The sequence below is a fragment of the Galeopterus variegatus genome, unplaced genomic scaffold (assembly GCF_000696425.1).
Source record: "Galeopterus variegatus unplaced genomic scaffold, G_variegatus-3.0.2 Scaffold5890, whole genome shotgun sequence".
NCBI classification, from domain to species: Eukaryota; Metazoa; Chordata; class Mammalia; order Dermoptera; family Cynocephalidae; genus Galeopterus; species Galeopterus variegatus.
In genome coordinates this window covers 54,296-74,638 of record NW_007732001.1, presented here as the reverse complement: position 1 = coordinate 74,638, position 20,343 = coordinate 54,296, and the positions used below count along the sequence as shown (strand labels likewise).

The 20,343-nt window shown below is 34.2% G+C and overlaps 1 protein-coding gene across 1 annotated transcript in view; it reads left to right on the top strand.

Moving 5' to 3' along the window:
* LOC103605548 (septin-7-like) overlaps positions 1-20,343 on the top strand; it is a 92,969-nt gene that overhangs the window by 44,649 nt on the left and 27,977 nt on the right. Inside the window, exons 4-5 of the mRNA XM_008590163.1 lie at positions 9,122-9,228; positions 19,623-19,723. Coding sequence (XP_008588385.1) covers positions 9,122-9,228; positions 19,623-19,723 — 208 coding nt within the window. The remainder of the gene's footprint in view (positions 1-9,121; positions 9,229-19,622; positions 19,724-20,343) is intronic.

Below are 20,343 nucleotides of genomic sequence, written 5' to 3'. Positions count from 1 at the left end.
CAGGGATGCTGCCAAGCATCCTTTAATGAGTAAGACAACCCCCATAATAAAGAGTTGTGCAACCCAGAATGTCAATAGTGCCATGATTGAGAATCTCTGTAATACAGCCATTCTCATTGACAGCATTTGCAATAGCCTGGGCCTGTGCTTCCTTTTCATTTACTCTTTAGTCTCTTATTGGGCTCAATACTCATTTTTTTTTTCTAACATTGTGTTTGTAAAGGATCCCAGTACTCCTAATCATTGCATTTGCAAGTAGCCTGTTCTCAGACATTCTTCTTAACTTCTTTGTAGTATAATTTCTTATAGAAAAACATGATGCGAAGAGGGAAAATTAAAATTTTTCATAACTTTTCCCATCTAGAAATAACCACTGTTAGAAAGTTGGTGTGTTCCCTTTTTAGTACCCCCCCAAAAAGGAAGAACACTTTATAAAAATAAACATTTTTATTTTTAAAAAATCTAAATTTTAAAAATATTCATGAAAAAGTGAAATTCCTTTTTTCTCCCTTCTTCAGTCCCATTCCCTTCTCTAGAGATAAGCATTAAGTTGGTTCAAGTCTTCTTGCGTTTTTCTATAATTTTATATATATCTAGGCATTCCCATGTAGATTTTTTTGTATGAACAGTACCATGCTATAAGTAGCATTCAGGGAATGTTTTTTTCTCTATCATTTAATACATAGTACATATGTTCATGTCCATAGTACATTCTTTGCAGCTACATGGTATTCTGTGGTATGTCTTTATCATGATCTATACAGTCTGCTATTGATGGATGTGAATGTTCACAGTTACAAACCATATTTAATTAAGGTCCTTAGATGTTTCAGCACACATATGAATGCTTGTGTAATGTACATTTCTGGAAGTGAAATTGCTGGGTCAAAAGGCAAATAAGTGGATTTAAATTTTGATAGACTACCAAGTTGTTCTTCAGAAAAGCTCTTTCAGTTTACAGTTTCACCAAGAGCCACAAATGTACTTCAAAAAGTTCACAGAAAGATTTGTATTGTCTTTCAGTTCTATTTTTCCGTGAGTTTTTTGAAGTACCCTCATATATGACTTCCAGTCTCTTTACATGCAGAACCAGAAAAAGTAGACTGAATATTTAACCACTTTTTGTACATTCCTTTTACCTCTTTACCTTGAATGAAATTTAGCCATTTGAGGACCATTTCTCCTACAGCTTATAATTCTTTCAAGGGGGAACTTTGTTGTCTTACCGCATGAGCCTCAAGGTGGGAGATGGTCTTGGTTACTTTCCTTATTTCTCCTTCAAGCTTGAACTAAAGCCTCCTGTTCCTTTGGGACCCTGCAATTTAGAAGGAAATTTAAATCACTTTAGTTTAGAATAATTTATTCTAAAAATTACATGTCAAGTTCTAAATTATAGGAAAAAAATTAAGGTCTCTTTTCTTTGATTTGGCTTTTGTAATCTAAAAATTACACGTCAAGTTCTAAATTATAGGAAAAAAATTAAGGTCTCTTTTCTTTGATTTGGCTTTTGTAATTGGGTTTGAGTCTAGAGGAAGAAGTGTTTTGATTTTCCTTCTAACATATGACCTACAATGATACATATATTCAGATTTGATTTGGGGGAGGTAAGAAATAGTACAGTAGATGAACATTTCGATTGAGACATTTGTTTATAGAAATATTGATGGAGGAAATGTGTATCTTAGCATTCACAAAATTGAGCAGTTCTTCTAATAGTCCTATTATGAAAGATTTACTTTGTCCAGAGTCAACTTGGAAATAACTACAAATTACTTAGAAATAACTAGTCATAAATGTGGAGATGATAACTAGAGAAACATTTGTTACACATGAGCAGTGTTAAGTTGGATTCTGAAAGTATCTTTTCCTTGGCCAATGATACCCTGTATTGTTCAAAGTGTTTACTTTGATAGAGATCACCCAGGTAGTGTAGTCATAGTTCACATTGTAGGTCTGTCTAAAAAATATAAAAAATACAGAGAAGAAGCTGGTGAAATAGGAAGCTTAATTATTTCCCTTTAAATTGCAGTTTTCCCATATACACACACTAACATTTTTTTAAGTTTCTGTGACTATAAAGTTTCTTGAAATAACAATATAGTTGAATTTCAGCAAGATGACCTATCTCTTATTTCTGTAACCAACCTTAGGAGATACCATATGGGAATTGAATTTGAAAGCTTTGGTCCATAATTTCACTGTAAGTAGTTTAGGAATTGATGGAAATTAGTTTATTTAGATATCTCCTATTATGTCAAAAATTACTCATAACTAAGATTTAGTTCAGAGTATATAGGATTTTATTTCACATAGTCAATATCAAGAGTTTAAAAGATACAGAAAAAAAATCCAGTGAGGAAAAAAACTAATCTTAAGTGAAAGTGAGTTTGGCTTTTTGGATTCCACACATAAGTGAGAACATGCAGTGTTTGTCTTTCTGTGTTTGTCTTATTTCACTTGACATATGTCTTCCAGGTTCATCCATGTTGTCGCAAATGGCAGACAAAGAAATCTTTCTTTTTTGAATAATATTTCATTGTGTATACATACCACGTTTTCTTTATCCATCCATTGCATTGATGGCTACTTAGTTTGATTTTGTGTCTTGGCTGTTGTGAGTAATGCCACAATGAACATGGGAGTACAGATATCTCTTCAACATACTGATTTCATTTCCTTTGGTTATATACCCAAAGTAGTGGGATTGCTGGATCATATGGTAGTTCTGTTTTTAATATTTTGAGGAACTTCCAGGCTGTTTTCTATAATGGCTGTACTAATTTATATTCCCGTCAACAGTGGACAAGGGTTCCCTTATTTCCACATCCTCCTCAACACTTACCTTTTGTGAGATGTGCGGTAATGTCTCATTGTGGTTTAAATTTGCATCTCCCTGGTGATTAGTGATGTTGAGCACTTTTTCATTTACCTGTTGATTATTTATATATCTTCTATGAGAAATTTCTATTCAAGTCCCTTGCCCGTTTTTAATTGGGTTATTTGTTTTCTTGCTATTGAGTTGTTTGAGTTCCTTGTGTATTTTTGATATTAACTCCTTATCAGACTTTTGGTTTGCAAGTATTTTCTCCTAGTCGATAGGTTGTCTCTTCGCTCTGTTGATTTTTTCCATTGTTCTGCAGAAGGTTTTTACTCAAAAAATGGATTGTCAAATATGCCGTTTATTGTGTTAAGATACATTCCTTCTAAACCTAATTTGTTGAGAGTTTTTAATCATGAAAGAATGTTGAATTTGTCAAATGTTTTCCTGCATCCATTGAGACAATCATATGGTTTTTCTCCCTCATTGTTATTTTTTTGCTATCAGACTCACTGATTTGAGTATGTTGAACTATCCTTGCACTCAAGGAATAAATCCCACTCAGCCATTTGTGTTATCCTTGTAATGGGCTATTGAGTTCTGTTTGCTAATATTTTGTTGAAGAGTTTTACATCAGTAGTCATTAGGGATATTGGTCTTTAATTTTCTTTTCTTCTTATGTCTTTGTCTGGCTTTTTATCAGGATGATGATGGCCTCATAGAATAAATTTGGTAGTATTTTCTCTTTAATTTCTTGAAGAGTTTAAGGATTGGTTTTAATTCTTCCTTAAATATTGGGTAGAATTCACTAGTGAAGCTATCTCTTCCAGGGCTTTTCTTTGCTGAAGGTTTTTGATTACTGCTTCCATCAACTTGCTAGTTACAGGTGTGTTGCACAGTTTCTTCTTCATAATTTAGGCTTTATAGGTTTTATATTTCTAGGAATTTGTCTGTTTTATCTAGGTTACCCAATTTGTTGGCATATATTTGCTTGTAGTACTCTCTTATCCTTATTCTGTCCCTGCTTTCATTTCTGATTTTAGTAATTGGAGTCTTCTTTTATTCTCTGTCTAGTTTTAATGATTTGTCAATTTTGTTGATCCTTTTGAAAAACTAACTTTTGGTTTTGTTGATATTTTTTTCTTCTTTTTTTTTTTAGTCTCTTTTTATTTACCTTTGCTCTAGTCTTTATTATTTCCTTCTTTTTGCTAGCTTTGGGTTTAGTTTGCCTTTTTTCTAGTTCCTTAAGGTGTAAAGGTAGGTTGTTGATTTAAAATCTTTATTTTTATGTGAGCATTTATAGCTATAAGTTTCTCTCTTACGGCTTTTTTCTGCATTCTATAAGTTTTGGTATGTTTTGTTTTCATTTTCTATTTGTCTCAAGATATATTCTAATTACCCTTGTGCTTTCTTTTTTGACCTATTTGTTTGAGTGTGTTGTTTAATTTACAAAAACTTGTAAAATTTTCAGTTTTTGTTGTTGATTTTTAGTTTCATTTCATTGTGTTGGGAAAATACACTTTGTATGATTTCAGTTTTTTTTAACTTACTAAGACTGGTTTCTTTTATTTATTTCTGAAAAGTATTCTGTGTGCACTAGAGAAAAATGTTTATTCTGCTGTTGTTGGATTCAGTGTTTTGTCTGTCTGTTAGGTTCAATTAGTTTATAATGTTGTTTAAATCTTCTGTTTCCTTACTTACCTTCTGTCTGGTTGTTTTATTCATTATTGAAATTAGAGTATCAAAGTATCTATTATTGTAGAACTGTCTATTTCTCCCTTCAATTCTATTAATGTTTGCTTCACATATTTTGTGTTTCTGATGTTTGGTGTACATATCTTTATAATTGTTATGTCTTCTTGGTGAATTGACCCATTTATCAATATATAAAATCCTTCTTTGTCTCTCATCACAGTTTTTGGCTTAAGTCTATTTTCTTTTTTTCTTTCTTTGTCCAGGGGAGGCTTCCTTCCTTCCTTCCTTCCTTCCTTCCTTCCTTCCTTCCTTCCTTCCATCCATCCATCCATCCATCCATCTTGGGGTCCGAGTGTACACCAGGACACAGATGCCCTTAAAGTCAGGGCAGATCAGTCCCATACCTCTTTCGTTCCTTTCTTGTTTCTGTCCTGGGAGCCTGAGGGGATGGCAGTACAGTGGCACCCTTATTGGCGGGGCAGACCATATGGGCCTTAGGGTAATTCTTTTTTTCTTCCTTTCTTTATTTTCTGTCATTCTCTCTCTCTCTCTCTTTCTGTCTTTCATAATTTCTTTCTGTCTGTCTTACTTTTTTCTTCCATTCTTTCTTTCTTCCTTTCTTCCTTTTTCTTTCTTTGTGGCCTTGAGGAGTCCAGGAGAAGGGCGCCCTTTGTGTCAGGACAAACCAGTCCAGGCCAGGGTATCTCTTAGAGGGAGGCCTGGCCAGGCCAAGGGTCTCTTGAGAGGCAGACCAGGCTAGGCCAAGGGAACCATACAGTGGGCTCTTTCTTTCTTTTGGTTAGTGTCTGCATGGAATTTCCTTTTCCAGCCTTTTACTTTCAACCTATGTGTGTCCTTAGGTCTAAAGTGAATCTATTATAGATAGCATGTCATTGAGCATGTCTTTTTATTCATTGTGATGATCTATGCTTTAGTTGGGGGGGGTTAATCAATTTACATGTAAATACTAATAAGGAATAACTAACTTGCCATTTTGTTATCTATTTTCTGTATGTAGCTGTTTTGTCCCTCCTTTTCTCTATTACTGCCTTCTTTTCTGTTTGATTTTTTATATTAATACATTTTGATTTCCTTATTTCTTCTTTTTTTTGGTATATTCTATAGATATTTTCTTTGAGTTTTATCATAGGGATTATATGTAACATCCTAAAGTTATTACAATCTAATTTTTTATGCCAGTTTAACTCCAATTAATTGAAAAACTACCCCTATACTTCCATGCTCCCCCTTCTTTGTTACTGATGTCACAGATTGCATTGTTACACATTGTGTACCCCTTAATAGATTTATAATTTGTTTTTTATACATTTGCCATTTAAATCTTAGAGAAAATACAAGGTGGAGTTACAAACCAAAATTACAATAATAATGGTTTTTATTTTTACCTATGCATTTACCTTTATCAGAGATGTTTATATCTTCATATTGCTCTGAGTTACTGTCTAGGGTCCTTTCATTTCAACCTGTAGGACTCTTTTTAGCATTTTTGGTAAGATATGTGTAGTGGTAATAAACTTTCTCAGCTTTAGTTTATCTGGGAATGTCTTTATTTCTACATCATTTTTTTATGGACAGTTCTGCCAGATGTAGAATTCTCATTTGACAGTTATTTTCTTCTAGCACTTTAAATGTATGATCCCATTGTCTTGTGGTGTCCAAGGTTTCTGCTGAAAAATTGGCTTATAATCTTGAGCATTCCTTTTATGTGATCAGTTGCTTTTCATTTGCTGCTTTCAAGGTTCTTTGTCTTGGCTTTTGACAGTTTGATTAAAATATGTCTTGGTGTTGGTTATGGATTTTTCTTACCAGGAGTTTTGTTGACATTCTTGGATTTATAGATTCATCATTTTCATCACATTTGGGAAGTTTCAGTCACTGTTTCTTCAAATAATTTTTGTGTCCTTTTCTCTCCTCTTTCTGAAACTCCCATAGTGTATATATTGGTGTAACTGATGGTGTTTCATAGTCTCTTAGGCTATGTTCATTCTTTTTTCTCTCTGCTCAGATTTGATAATTTCAATTATCTTTTCCTCAAGTTTGCTGATTCTTTCTTCTGCCTACTCAGTTCTGCTTTTGAACCTTTTCTAGTGAGCTTTTCAACTTAGTTATTGTATATTTTTAGCTCCAGAATTTCTGATTTGATCCTTTTTATAACTTTTATCTCTTTGTTGATATTCTCACTTTGTTCATTTGTTTTCCTGATTTTCTTTTGTTCTTTGTCCATTTTTTTAAAAAGATCTTTGAATGTGTTTAACATAGTTGTTTTAAAGTCTTTGTCTAATATGTCAAATATCTTTGCTTCTTCAGGGATGGTTTGTGGAAATTTGTTCCTTTGAATGGACCATGTTTTCCTGTATCCTTGCATGCCTTGTGATTTTTTTGTTGAAATTTCTGCATTTGAAAAAGTCACCTCTTCAAGTCTTTGTAGACTGGCTAAGTGCTGGGATAGTCCTCTGCTGATTAGCTGGGCATGCCCCAAGCCTAGAGATCAACCCAAGGTTAAAGCTTAAAGTCTTCTCAGGACTTTTCTGAGCATACTTGTTGCCTGGGCCTGTGTGTGGCTTTCTTAATTTTCCCTGTATACATGGCTGCTTTTGAATGTCTTCATTTCCCAGAGTCTCATCCCAGCCTCTCCTGGATCCTTAGATGGTCTGATGTGTCTGTTCATCATAATCTTTTGTTACAGTCATCTGCAGATTTGTAATCCCCCTGCAGTTTTCATAAAATGTGCCCACTGCTTCTCCAACATGAGACTTAAGTTAGGCAAGACAGGAACCAGTCCTTCTGGCAGACTCACAGAGGCTAAAATATTGCAAGTAAGGTCTGCTCTCTTTCCTTCTGTTTGAGGGAAGGAATTGGGATCTGAGCTGCTTTCTTCTTGAGACCCAGACAACCGTGGAAGGGGTAGGGCAAGAGCACAGAAAATGCCACCAAGTTTTTTCATGTGGCTTTTCTTGACTGGGCATTTGCTTTGTGGCTGTAAACCTTTGACTGTTTTTTTACAGCTCCTCTAAGGTTAATCCACTGATTTCAGACTGACTTTGATGTTATGTGAGGGAATGAGGGCATGGAGTTTTTTAATTTGCCATTTTGTTGATGCCACTCAAGAATGCTTTTTAAATTATGAATCAATAGAATCTTACTGAAGGAAATTTAGAGCACACAGAAATGTAGAAAGCTAAGGAAAAAGAAAAATCTCAACCACACTTCTGCCACCCCAGAATAGCCACTATCTACATTTTGGTGTGTCACCTTTCAGGCTTTTATTTTTCTTCATCTCTCTTTTCCCTTTGTCCTGCTTCCTCTTGTTCTCCCATTCCCCCAATAAAAAGGGAAAATAAATGTATAAAAAATAAAATCTAAATATAATTTTAGTCAGTACAGTGTCAATTTTATTTATTTTTTATTTTTAACTTCCTAAAATATTTTTGTAAGTACTTAAATTTCCATTTATGTTTCTAAAAGAAAATATTGTAGTTGTTTTTGATAACAACAAAATGCTTGGGTTTTATTCTAGTTTTTCTTCTCTTATTCATGGTATAAGAGTTAGGAAAGAAGCAGGTGTGGACAGCCTAAAAGTTACTTTCCTGTGACTTAGACATTTTTGATATTTTTACATCTAGTAAAAAATGGCATCCCCTCAGTCAGAGGGACAGGCCCAGACCACCTAGAAAGGATCTTACCTCTTTTGAGAGCTAATATAAAAAGAACTCAGCCTGAACATATAAATATTGTGACATCAGTTATTTAGGCTTAAAAGTTACTATTGTGCAAAGTGAATTGTGAATAGTAAATACTTTAACCCTGTGCCGTATTAATTAATTATCATAATATAATTTTTAATTTATTTTAACCTTGTGTTAAAGTGTACCTTGAAGCCATTTGTATTTTGTTTAAAAACTAACTGTACACTTGGTGCTGTGTTCTAGACTAGATATAGAGGGCCAAAGAAGAATATATGATCAGAATTGATATCATACCTAAGCTTCCTCCATTCCTATCTCCTACTTCAAATAGAAGCAGTATAAAAATTAATTATATAAGATTTTTGGGAGTCTGGTTTATGGATAAGGTGACCTTATACTTAAGCTGATTAGTAAATGGGTGAGTAAATTAAAAAGTATTTTTTGTGACTTAGAGTTTTATGCTGAGGTGCAGTGTAATTAATTTTTCTTCTTTGTATCGGCAGATTTCTACTTTATATAACTGCATGATTTCTTGCTTTGGTTACTCATTAATGTCTATAATAAAGATTCATGCTTTTGCTTTTTGTTTAACTGAAACAGTAATATATAATCTATTAAAAATGTAGATTATTGTGTTAAATACCTCACTTTTAAAGAACCACAGATGGTAAAATTATAAAGCTGAAAAAATTCCTTGGAAATGTGAGTCTAATTTGGTAGATAAGAAATTGAGGACAGAATACTTATTCTAGTAGGGAATCTTTGTAACATATTTCTAATGTCACTTCCCTGTCTCAGCAAGAAGTACTTGCATAAAGGAAGTTTGATTATAACATTGGTTGAATGTTTAAAGTGGGTAATGTGGCTGAATTTAACAGATTTTTCCCCCCATTTCTTTTAGGTGAGTCTGGACTGGGAAAGTCAACATTAATCAACTCATTATTCCTCACAGATTTGTATTCTCCAGAGTATCCAGGTCCTTCCCATAGAATAAAAAAGACTGTACAGGTATGTATATTGTAGTATTGTTAATTGGTGATAAGCTGGAATAATGTAACTACACACAAAAGACATGTTGTTACTTTTAGCATGCTTGCCTGGAGGTAGGATGCAAATTTGGCCTTAGCCAATATAAAGTGGTAAAGAAGACTTCATAAAATTGAAAACAGGGGAGCTGATCAGAGGAATTATCTTGACTAGAACCTTCCAAATTTGTCCAGAGGACCCTCCTAGAGATGACACTGCGACATAGTAAATAGTACCCCACAGTTTTGCTGTCCAGTATGGTAGCCAAATGCCACATGTGTCTAATTAAGTCTAAATCAAAATTAAATTAAAAATTTTCTCAATCTCAGCAGACACATTTCAAGTGCTTAATAGCCACATGTGGAAGTGGCTACCATTTTGGGCAGCATATAAGTAGAATATTTCCACCACTGCAGAAAGTTCTGTTGGACAGCATTGAGAAAATATGATTTATAGAAAATCTATTGTTATTTAAACATAGTTTTCTGTATTAGTGGGATGACACTGTGATAGTTGAATGGCAATAGCAATTTTGTAAGACTTCTAAGCTATGTGTGGTCTAATTTAGTACTTCTCATTCTTTAATATACATTCAGATCAACTGGAGATCTTGTTAAATTAAGTTCCTGTTCTAGTAGTCTTGAGGTGGGCTGAGTTTCTGCATTTCTAACAAGATCCCAGGTGGTGCTGATGCTGCTATCTGGTGGATCATACTTTATATAGCAAAAGGCTAGACTCTAGGCTCTAGATGTGCAAGCAGCCTGTAGCCACATGTGGCTATTGAGCTTTTGAAATGTGGGTTGTCCAAATTGAGATGTTCTGCAATATAAAATACACCCCACATTTTGAAAACAGAATGTAATCTATCTCATTAATTACTTTTTATATTGATTATATGTTGCAGTGATAATATTTTGTATATATTTAGCTAAATTTCACCCTTTTATTTTTTAATGTGACTGCTAAAAAATTTAGAATTACTTATGTGGCTCACATCATGTTTTTGTCTGGCAGCATTGCTCTAAACTTTTGATTGGAAAAATTATTGGTGGACTGATGCAGTAATACACAGCTCATGAAAGAGAAAGGAGGGAAGTGAACAGTTCTGGCTGGAGTAGGCTTTTCATTGAGGCAGTTATGCTTAAAGTTGGATTTGAAGGAGTGATAGTGATTATACCAGTGCACAGGATGGAAGGACAGACTGGATAGTATGGGCAGAAACTTACATGTATTGAACTGCAAGATGTAGTTTAGTAGTTAGATCCCTAAGGAGTAATTTTGTGAAGTGAATATCTTATTTCTCTTATTAAAGTTATTCTTTAATTTTAGGATAGGTTTTTGTTTTTGTTTTCGTTTTTTTTGTAACCTTCATAGAACTTGAGATTTAAAATTACCTTCAAAAATGTCATCTAAAAACTTGATCCTACATGGCTTATTTATTTTGTCATCAGTATTGGAAATTTTAATCCTGAGGAAGAAGATAAACTTTTAACTTTTTAAATTTGGGTGTTTAAACTCAAGATCAGTAAACTTGGTATGTAGAAATTTTAAATGAACTCCACAGTGTAGAGATCTAAGTTCATAAATATTTCGTGTAAAAAAAATCTGTTAGCTATTAACTGTCATGTGCCTACCAGTAGTGTTCTTGGTGATTATTTTTGGTGAGGAAATTATTCTGAGTATTCTTTGTTGTTCTAGTACATAACATAATGCCAGGCCTACGTTAATAATAAAACTTAACACTTAGTGTTAACACTGTCATCTTCCAGGTACTATTCTGAGCACTTTAGATGTGTTAACTTACTTGATTCTTACAACTTTATAACTTAGGCAGTATTATTATCCTGATTTTACAATAGAGAAATTGAGGCACAGAGATGGTGATATGCCTGAGATCACGTAGTTGGTGAGTGGCAGAGATATGATTCAAATGCAAGCAGTCTGGTATAGTCTGTACTCTGTCAAACTATATTATCTCTGTACTGTAGATACATAACAAATGTTAGTTGAGTGGATTAGCCATTTCTTAACAAGTGTATTAGCTTTTGTTTACTATATCTTCCCCCTTTCAGGTAATGTTTGGTCCAGCAAATTGTTAATTTTCTTTTGGTTTATTTTGCATTTTTCTTTTCATAGTGAGATAGTTCTCCCAATTAGGCAGTGTAGACAAAATGAAGGCAAAATGATTTGATCAGTGAAGCCGTCTCTTTACTATAGATATATGATATGAAGGTATTTGAAAAAGTTCATGGAAAGATTCATATTTTTCCACAAATTCAATTTTTCCACAAATTTTTTGATGTACTTTTGTATGTGAAGGTTGTTAAAATAACATAGAAAATACCTATATAGACCCTATGATCTGTCTGATACTAGCTAGTAAGAGATACTTAAAAGTATTTTTTTTTTTCGTTTTATTTATTTATTTGGCAGCTGGCCAATAGGGGATCCAAACCGTTGACTTTGATGTTATCAACACCACATTCTAACCAAGTGAGCTAACAGGCCAGCCCTATTTTTAAAATCTCAAATGGTGTTTGCTGTGGCTTATTTGGTTTGGATTTGCAAGCTGGACTCAGGGAGGTATTGAATTCCCTTTAGGTATTAGTTGTGATAAACTCCTAGGTAGGTGATGGAAGCCATTGCGCTCATGTAAGTTTTGTACCTTACCATGTTTTATTTTATTTATTTATTTATTTTGTAGCTGGCTGGTATGTGGATCAGAACCTGTGACCTTGTTGTCACCATTTATTTTAAACAAAAACAATAGAACTATATTTTTAGCTCTTTCGATTTACCCATGCAGGAGTTTTGCCAGTGTTTAAACAGATAAAAGCATTGGCATATGTAGTCTCAGGACTTAAGCACAAAGACATCTAGTTTGATATGCTTTGCAACAAAATATTTATTCAGACAATGAGAGATTGCTTGTAATGTGGTTATAACTGTGCTTATTCTGTCATGGTCCACATATTGCAAAAAAGTCTATTAAATAGGATTTATATAAAACTGTCATTGCTGATTCTTCACATTGTGAGATTGTGAATATTTTTTACTTTTTATTATATCTTCTCAGTTTTATAGTGCACATGCTTTTATAATCAGAAAAATGCCTTTCAGGGAAAAAGGCACAAATTTAAGTGTAGAGTTTTATGAATTTTTACATATGTATACATATATCCAGGTAACCACCATCCATATCAAGATATGCTGTAGTGCATTTCCAGCACCCCAGAAGGATGCTTTGTGCTTCCTCTCATTCAATATTACACCCCCGCCAAAAGATAAACACCTCACTGACTTCTATTTCCGTAGATAAATTTTGTCTGTTCTTGAACTTCATACAGATATACTCTATACTTTTGTATATGCTTTCTTTTAATGAAGGTTATGTTTGTTATTTATGTTGGGCGTAGTTGTAGTTCTTTTTCATTGCTATATAATATTCTACTGTCTGAATATATTACATTATATCCCTCCTATTTTAGATAAGCATTTGGATTTTCAGTTTTTTACTAATATGAATATTCTTGTACATGTCTTTTTGTGGACATAGGAACTCACTGCTGTTGTGTGTGTATGTGCATAAAGATATAAAGACATTTCATTGCTTCCCTTTATTTTCTGTGATCTCTAGTGAGATTGAACATGTCTTTATACTAAGATTTGTCCAGATTTCATTGAAGCGCTTTGATCATTTAAATATTTCCTGTCTTTTTCTCCTTGATATGCAGAAATCCCTGCTCTAAATAGTAATCTCTGACATTTTAGACATTGCAGATAACTTCTCCCAGGCTAGCATGTTAAAGAAGATGTGACAAGCCCTTAATTTATTAGAATTATTTTTACATTGGCCTAGTTTCCAAATAAATTTTCTAGAATCATTTTACATTCCTTTAAAGTTATCCTCAAAAGCATCCTCTTCTATTGTGAATATCTTCCTGACTCTCCCTATCTTGAGAACAAAGTAGTAATGGGGGCTGAGTATCCCCAATAAGATTTTTAAGACAAAGGACTGTTAAATCTCCCATTTTTGCCAAAAGTAAGACCTATAACATCTGAGAACCCAATTGATACTGACTAGAATTCCAAAGAAGTCCTCTTTCCTGACCGAACCTTACAGATATTCCTTTATCTACTGTAAACACGTTGAAGATCATCTAAACTGTTTTGCACATTTACCCAGGAAAGAACATGACATATAATCGGCATGGCCAGAATCATTCAAGAGGTCTGAACGTAGTTAGAAAATATAATGTAATCATCTTTTACAGTTAGTATGGATCCTCACCAAACCCAGTAGTCTAGCTGGTGATCTGCCTTGGAAGCTCATAAGTTCTCTCAGACAAGGGTCACCATTATTATATCTCAGCCCAGACATATTAGACTGGTAAAAGCACACAATCCTGAGTTTCAAAAGGCAAATGTCTGCAATTTTCCTGACCTAAAGTCTTTCTGGAACACTTCCAAGGAAAGAAAAGAAAAATCATCTGTGATATGGCTGAATAGGGAGTGAAATTTTAATAAAGACCACGATTTTATATTCTCTCTGAGCGTTACCTATTTACAAGAAGTGTAGAAATTTGTTCATATTCACAGTCTTGAAGGGAAGGAGAAGCTGTTTACATTGAAAACAGAGCTGATTCTGATCCTCTCCTACATCTGTGGTTCTGATTCTAGAGAAGTTTTCAGTATTGGATAGAAGATCTCTGATATTAATTCTTACCCTCCTATCTTGAGCCTCAAGACCTTGTGCTGTGATTTCCAGATATGGGGTGACACCAGTCCTGGAGTTCTTTTATACCAGTGGTTCAAACTTGAGGATGCATCACAGTCACCTGCAAGGCTTGTTAAAATACAAGTTGTTGAGGCCCTTTCCCAAAGTTTGCTATGTAGCAGGTTTTAGACAAGGCCCAAAGAATTTGCATTTCTGTGAAGTTCCCAGATTGTGCTACTGTCAATCTGGGTTCTCTACTTTGAGAACCATTGCTCTGTAGTGCTCCTGGTCTGCTGCAAACTGGTTTTATTCTGTCTCTGTGGGAGGGAAAGTAGAAGAAGGAAGTGTTTTTCCTTAGTTCTTTCAGAATATTTTTAATTGAATGAAATAGTATCATGTTACTTCCGTTTTCATTCTTACATATATATTTCCAATAGACTGATTAAAATGAAGTGATGGAATTGGACATTTGAGCTCCACTTCATATTTTTATCTCAAATATAAATCCCCAGATTGACAAAGTTTTTAAGAAATACTGCATACAATTTGTATATGGTAATAATTAAATTTCATTATATAATTTTGTTGCATTTGAAAATTTTTAAATCATATTTATGTCAGTGAGAGGTTATTGTCTCTTTCCTTGGGAGAAGCGATTCTTTTGAAATTAAGCTCATTTCAATTTTCTCTTAATATATCCTATTAAGAAATTTTTTTTGTGAAATGGCAATGTTTATTTATTTCATTTTTTAAGTTCTTAGTCAGCAACCTTATGTTGGTCTCCTTTAAAACTTTTCTTGATCTGTGAAGTCCTGAAAATCACTGTTGTAGACTAAGTGAGCACAAAAATTTTGGAGGTGAGAATAGGTGAAAGCTGTAATCCTATCCCTAAGATAACATGTTTTATAGACTCCTTGAAAACTTTTTATAGAGCCCAGTTAGGAAACTCTCCTGGCCATATTGGTGCAATTTTGATAGTTTTTTGAACCAGTTATTCACATCTGAATGCTTGTTTTATACTGGGCTTGGGGGCTACAGTGACGATGGACACAGTCAAAGTTCTCAAGGATCTCACAATCATGTGAAAAATATAGACAAAAAGTTATCATTTAGTGAGAAAGATGCTACTGTAAGATATAATCAAGGTGACCTTAGCAAGAGATTTTAGTGAAGTGGTAGGGGTGGAGGGCAAGATGGCAGTGGGTCGAAAAGTGAATGGTGAGATAGTGAGGATGGGAGATAGCTGTGAAGGAAGGGATAAGAAGGGATACCTGGAAGTGAGCGTAGAAGACCAAGAGAACAGTTTATTTCCAAAAGAGACCTGAGAAAGGTTATATCCTGTGGGGAGTCAGTCTCTAATGGGTGAGAGGTTGAAGATACAGGGGAAATAGTGTAAACAGTTGTCAGTGTGACTCTAAAATGGAAAGTGATCAAATCCCCAGCATAGATTGAGAAATTAGCTTTGGGAAGAAAAAGATCTACTCTACACAGTAGGAACGGCACAGTGGTTATTCAAACAAATTGAGAGTCTGTCATCTTTAAGTGGAGGTGAGGTAGTTTGCTGAGCATGGCAGACATGGGTAGGGTGGAGGGCTTGTGAAGAGCCATGGTAGGAAGTAGGAGAGGCTTGAGACTAAGGGGCACGTAAGAGAGGGGTATTTGACAGCAGGGAATTCCCACTGAGTTTGAAGGTCATGAGTTTTATTGTGTAGGAACAGAAAGATAGGTAGATGGATTAATCCAGAATGGGATCTGAGTTGGAAAGGGAAAGAAATAAAGGTTTTGGGAGGGTGTTGATAATAGAAAATATAAGGGTCCAGGAACTTTAGGTTTCAGTATAAGGAGACAGAAGACATGAAAGGGTAGCGGTTCAGAGAATCGAAGGCAGAGTATGAGTCTTTGGATCAACTTCTCAACAAACTAGTTCTGGGTCATGATAAGAAAATAATTTTTAGGCATAACTGTTCTACTATTGGTCATTTTCTCTTTCACTTTCTTTTTTTTTTTTTTTTTTTTCTAAAGATGACCGGTAAGGGGATCTTAACCCTTGACTTGGTGTTGTCAGCACCACACTCTCCTGAGTGAGCCATGGGCCGGCCCCTCTTTCATCTTCTTATGGAACGTGATAAAGCATTTAAGATGATGTTTGTCTTTTGATCCATTAAGTAATCAAAATAAATAGTTCCTGTGTTTGAACTAAGAGGAACATCTCAGGCTGTTCAAGTGTCTTCAGAGCTTTGGCCATAATGCCACCTGAGCAAGTGTAGGTAGATGTGAGCTCTTGACAGAAAATTGTAACCCTCTCTTTAAAATCTTATGTACATAATTAAATAACACTTTTTATTTACCGTAATAAATAGCTCCTACACATTAGGTTAGAAAAGTTTAGTATGTTTAGCAGTCTTTCTGTTATGAAGCTGTATAATAAACATGGACGGTTTCACTTTTTTTTTCCTCAGATGAAAAAACTAAACAGTATTAGAAAAATGAGCACCTTATTCTGGAGTCTGGGAAGCCAGAAAAGACCTCAATAAATTAATTATATATAAACAGTATAGTGGGCTTTAGTTTTATTTATTTTTCATGGGAGAAACAGAGTTGAAAATGCCCTTGACTCATTCTTTCAGTATTAAATTATGCATTTAATCTTAGAGAACTCTGAGTGATGCCATAAAATATGCTGATTTGACCTCCTTAAAGAAAGTGCATGGGAAAGTAGCCATTTGGAATAGATTTGTTAAGAAAAGTTTGAAATTCCTGGACTTAAACTAATTTGTTTTCCATGGATCCCATGAGGATACTTGCAAAACCAGATGATAGGATACAGTTGGATCCTGTGAATGGCAGTAGTTTACAGTTATGTTTTCTGGATCTTTTCCATATGTTGCTGGCTTCTTTGTATTTGACCATGTATGGATGCACAGAATTTCATAGGCCAAAGAAAAGCTTTATACACAGACTCTATAAAGTATATAAAAGTCTCCAATTTTCTTATCAAGTCAATAAGTAAGTTGTTGAACTGATTTTTTGTGTGTATGTGTGTGTGTGTGTGTGGCAATTAAGTTGTTGAACTGATTTTTTTTTTTTTTTTTAACGAGGAAACATCTTAAAATTTAAGCTGTTATGTTAAGGTGTGGATTAGTATACAGCATATTACAGAAGGTAAAATCAGCTTTGTTTAGTAATAAAGGAACCAGAAATAGTTTAAAGTAAAATCGGGAGATGATTCATGTAGAATACACCAACTATATTTTGCATCAGTTTCTACATTTCTATGTCATTTAAAAGAATTATTAGGTAGAGGGGTGTATGATTACTTTGGATATTTCTGCTTCAGTGACGGTTATCATAAATAAACAACCTGTTTTTATGAAGGAGATGGGAGTGAATTCAATATATATATTGAGATGTTAGATATGACCAGGTTATCCTTTGGCTAGAGGACCACCAGATAAAACGTGAACTTCCTAAGCCAGATGAAATGGTATAATTTCATTAAAAATTTTATCATTAAAATTTTTTTAGTTATGATATCTAATACTGATTAATCTGATTATTTTCTCTGAGTTATTTTGCTTCCCTAATATTATTAGGGTAACTTGATATCAGACAAGCTGTTATCTTAGTTGTGTGGTATATAACAGTGGTTTCTCAAATAATGTGCATCGATCATTGATATAAAGAGGATCAAAAAATATTACAACTCTTATGTTTACTTTCTTCATCTATAGAGAAATTAATATGCTTTGACATTTAATATTCTGATTACCAATAGTATGTATTTGGTAGACAAGTAAATATACTTATATTTAAGATGTTCAAAATTTCACTAATGTTTTATAACAGGATCAAAGCAATTTGAAGAATATTGATCTAAAGGATAAGACCTTGGCCTCTTAATTTTCTGAAAGATAAGAAGCCCCTCCATAGACATGCATGTCCATATCTCAGGCAATATTTTTCAGTTTTAATAAGTTTTGTTCTTTTTTTTTTTAAGATGACCGGTAAGGGGATCTTAACCCTTGACTTGGTGTTGTCAGCACCACGCTCTCCCAAGTGAGCTAACCAGTCATCCTTATATAGGAATCCGAACCCGTGGCCTTGGTGTTATTAGCACCACACTCTCCCAAGTGAGCCACGGGCCAGCCCCATAAGTTTTGTTCTTGATAATAAAATTCTTTTTAAAAAACCTCTTGTCGCTATAGACCTGCAGTGTTTAATTTGGTAGTCACTAGCCACATGTGGCTATTTAAATTTAAGTTAATTCAAATTAAATAAAATTAAACATTCAGCTCCTCAGTTGCACTACTCACATTTCAAGGACTATGTAGCCATCTGAGCAAGTGGTATTGGACAGTGTGAATACAGAACAAGTCTGTCTTCTCTGAAAGTGCTGTTACAGTGTTGCTACAGACTTCCTTGCTCAGCAGTCTTAGTCTGGGCTTCTGTCTCTTTATGTATCAGCTAGCATTTGTAAAAAATGCCAAAGGGAAAAAGACATCCTTATTTCCGTAGTCTCTAAAAGTGCACCAAACTGTTTCTATCCAGACATTAGTCACTATTCCTTTCCTAGCCCTATTGATCATCATAAATTGTTGAAGTTACTTTTCATGTGCCCATGATAACATTTTTCCCTTAAGTCTGGTAGTACTTAATTTATGCCATCTTTTGGCATTTAACACTCAAAGTTTGAGTATAATTCTTGCCTTTTAAGTTAGCCTGTCAGCATACCTGGGGCCTCTAACCTTAGGAAGCATCAATGTGTTTTGAATGAAATTCTGTCTTTTTCTGGGGGAATTATTCTACCTTTCTATTTGAATCAGTGTTTATCTCAGGCTCCTGAAAATTGATAGTTTGCATTTAGCAGTAGCCTATGCCCAGGATGAACCATATGTACCTTCTGATACAGAACTTAGGGTTATAGAAAATCTTAAATTGTGCCAGGAACTGTTATTGTTTAAGTCTGATGCCCCTTCTCAAAAAGAACATTTTAAAAATTCTAAAGAGAACTGAGGGTTTTAATCAGAGTTAGTAGGGTTTCACCCTTCCAGAATACATTTTTTTCACTGTCTGGATCTTTGCTGATTGCATTGTCCAGAATGTGGAGTATCACATTTGAGAAGATTTAATTTTAACCATAACATAAACACAATTTTAATTACAGCCATGCTGAGAAAGTTTTAGGAATGGTAATAAGTTCACTTGAGTAATTGGTTTGGACCAAACTAGATGGAGATAGTCCAGGAAGACATTTACTATAAATGGTAGATTGGATGTGCTTGTCTGATAAATCACATTTGAACTCTGTAAATTACTGAATCACTCAAACAAATTGCTTATTCGTATATTACTAGATGTGCATTCATGTTATGTAAGTATTATGTGGCTTTAGTGGCTATTACTATTTTATTGGTTCCTGTTTCCTTCTTCATATTTAGTATGGGCCAAAAAACCCAGTGTGAGTTTTCCAAGACTCTTTACATATGTGCTTTTCCTTCATGTAACCAGGACTTCCAAGTCCACGATCACTGATACTAAAGAAAATGTGAGGGTGGATAGATTTAATTTTTAAACAGCTTGCCAATTGGTTTTGATAAATGCAGATGTCCCTACCACTGGTGTAAATGCATGATGTTAACATCACCAATGACTCTTACAGGTGGAACAATCCAAAGTTTTAATCAAAGAAGGTGGTGTTCAGTTGCTGCTCACAATAGTTGATACCCCAGGATTTGGAGATGCGGTGGATAATAGTAATTGGTAAGAAGGGTTGGTTTGTCCTCATTGTTTTCCAGTGCGTTTGGGGTTTCCTGGGTGGTTACATTTTTTCCTGCTACCAGGATTTGGAGATGCGGTGGATAATAGTAATTGGTAAGAAGGGTTGGTTTGTCCTCATTGCTTTCCAGTGCGTTTGGGGTTTCCTGGGTGGTTACATTTTTTCCTGCTAAACATTTTGAAACTTCTAATTCTAGCAAAGGTCACTGAACTTAAGTGATATGACTTGGGATCGTATACCAACTTTACCACTTATTTGCCAATGTTGCTCAACTTCTTTGAGCCAATTTCATTTTTGACAAAATGGAGATAATACCTCTCTAAAATTATTTTTAAGACATTCTAAAACAACATAGCTAGGCACAAGAATTCTCATAAGTAATTTAAAACTTTCACTTCACTATAATTTTATTTATTTGTATAAATTATTCTCTGTCACATCCTAATTTAAACCTGATTTTTAGACCTTCAGTTTTTCCATAAATCATAAGGGAAGAAAACACCGTGAAATTTTAGTCTGTAATTATCTTAGTATTTTATAAACAATATTTTTATTTTTATTTGAGTTTCACATTGTTTTTGAGGTAATTTTCTGTAAAATCTCA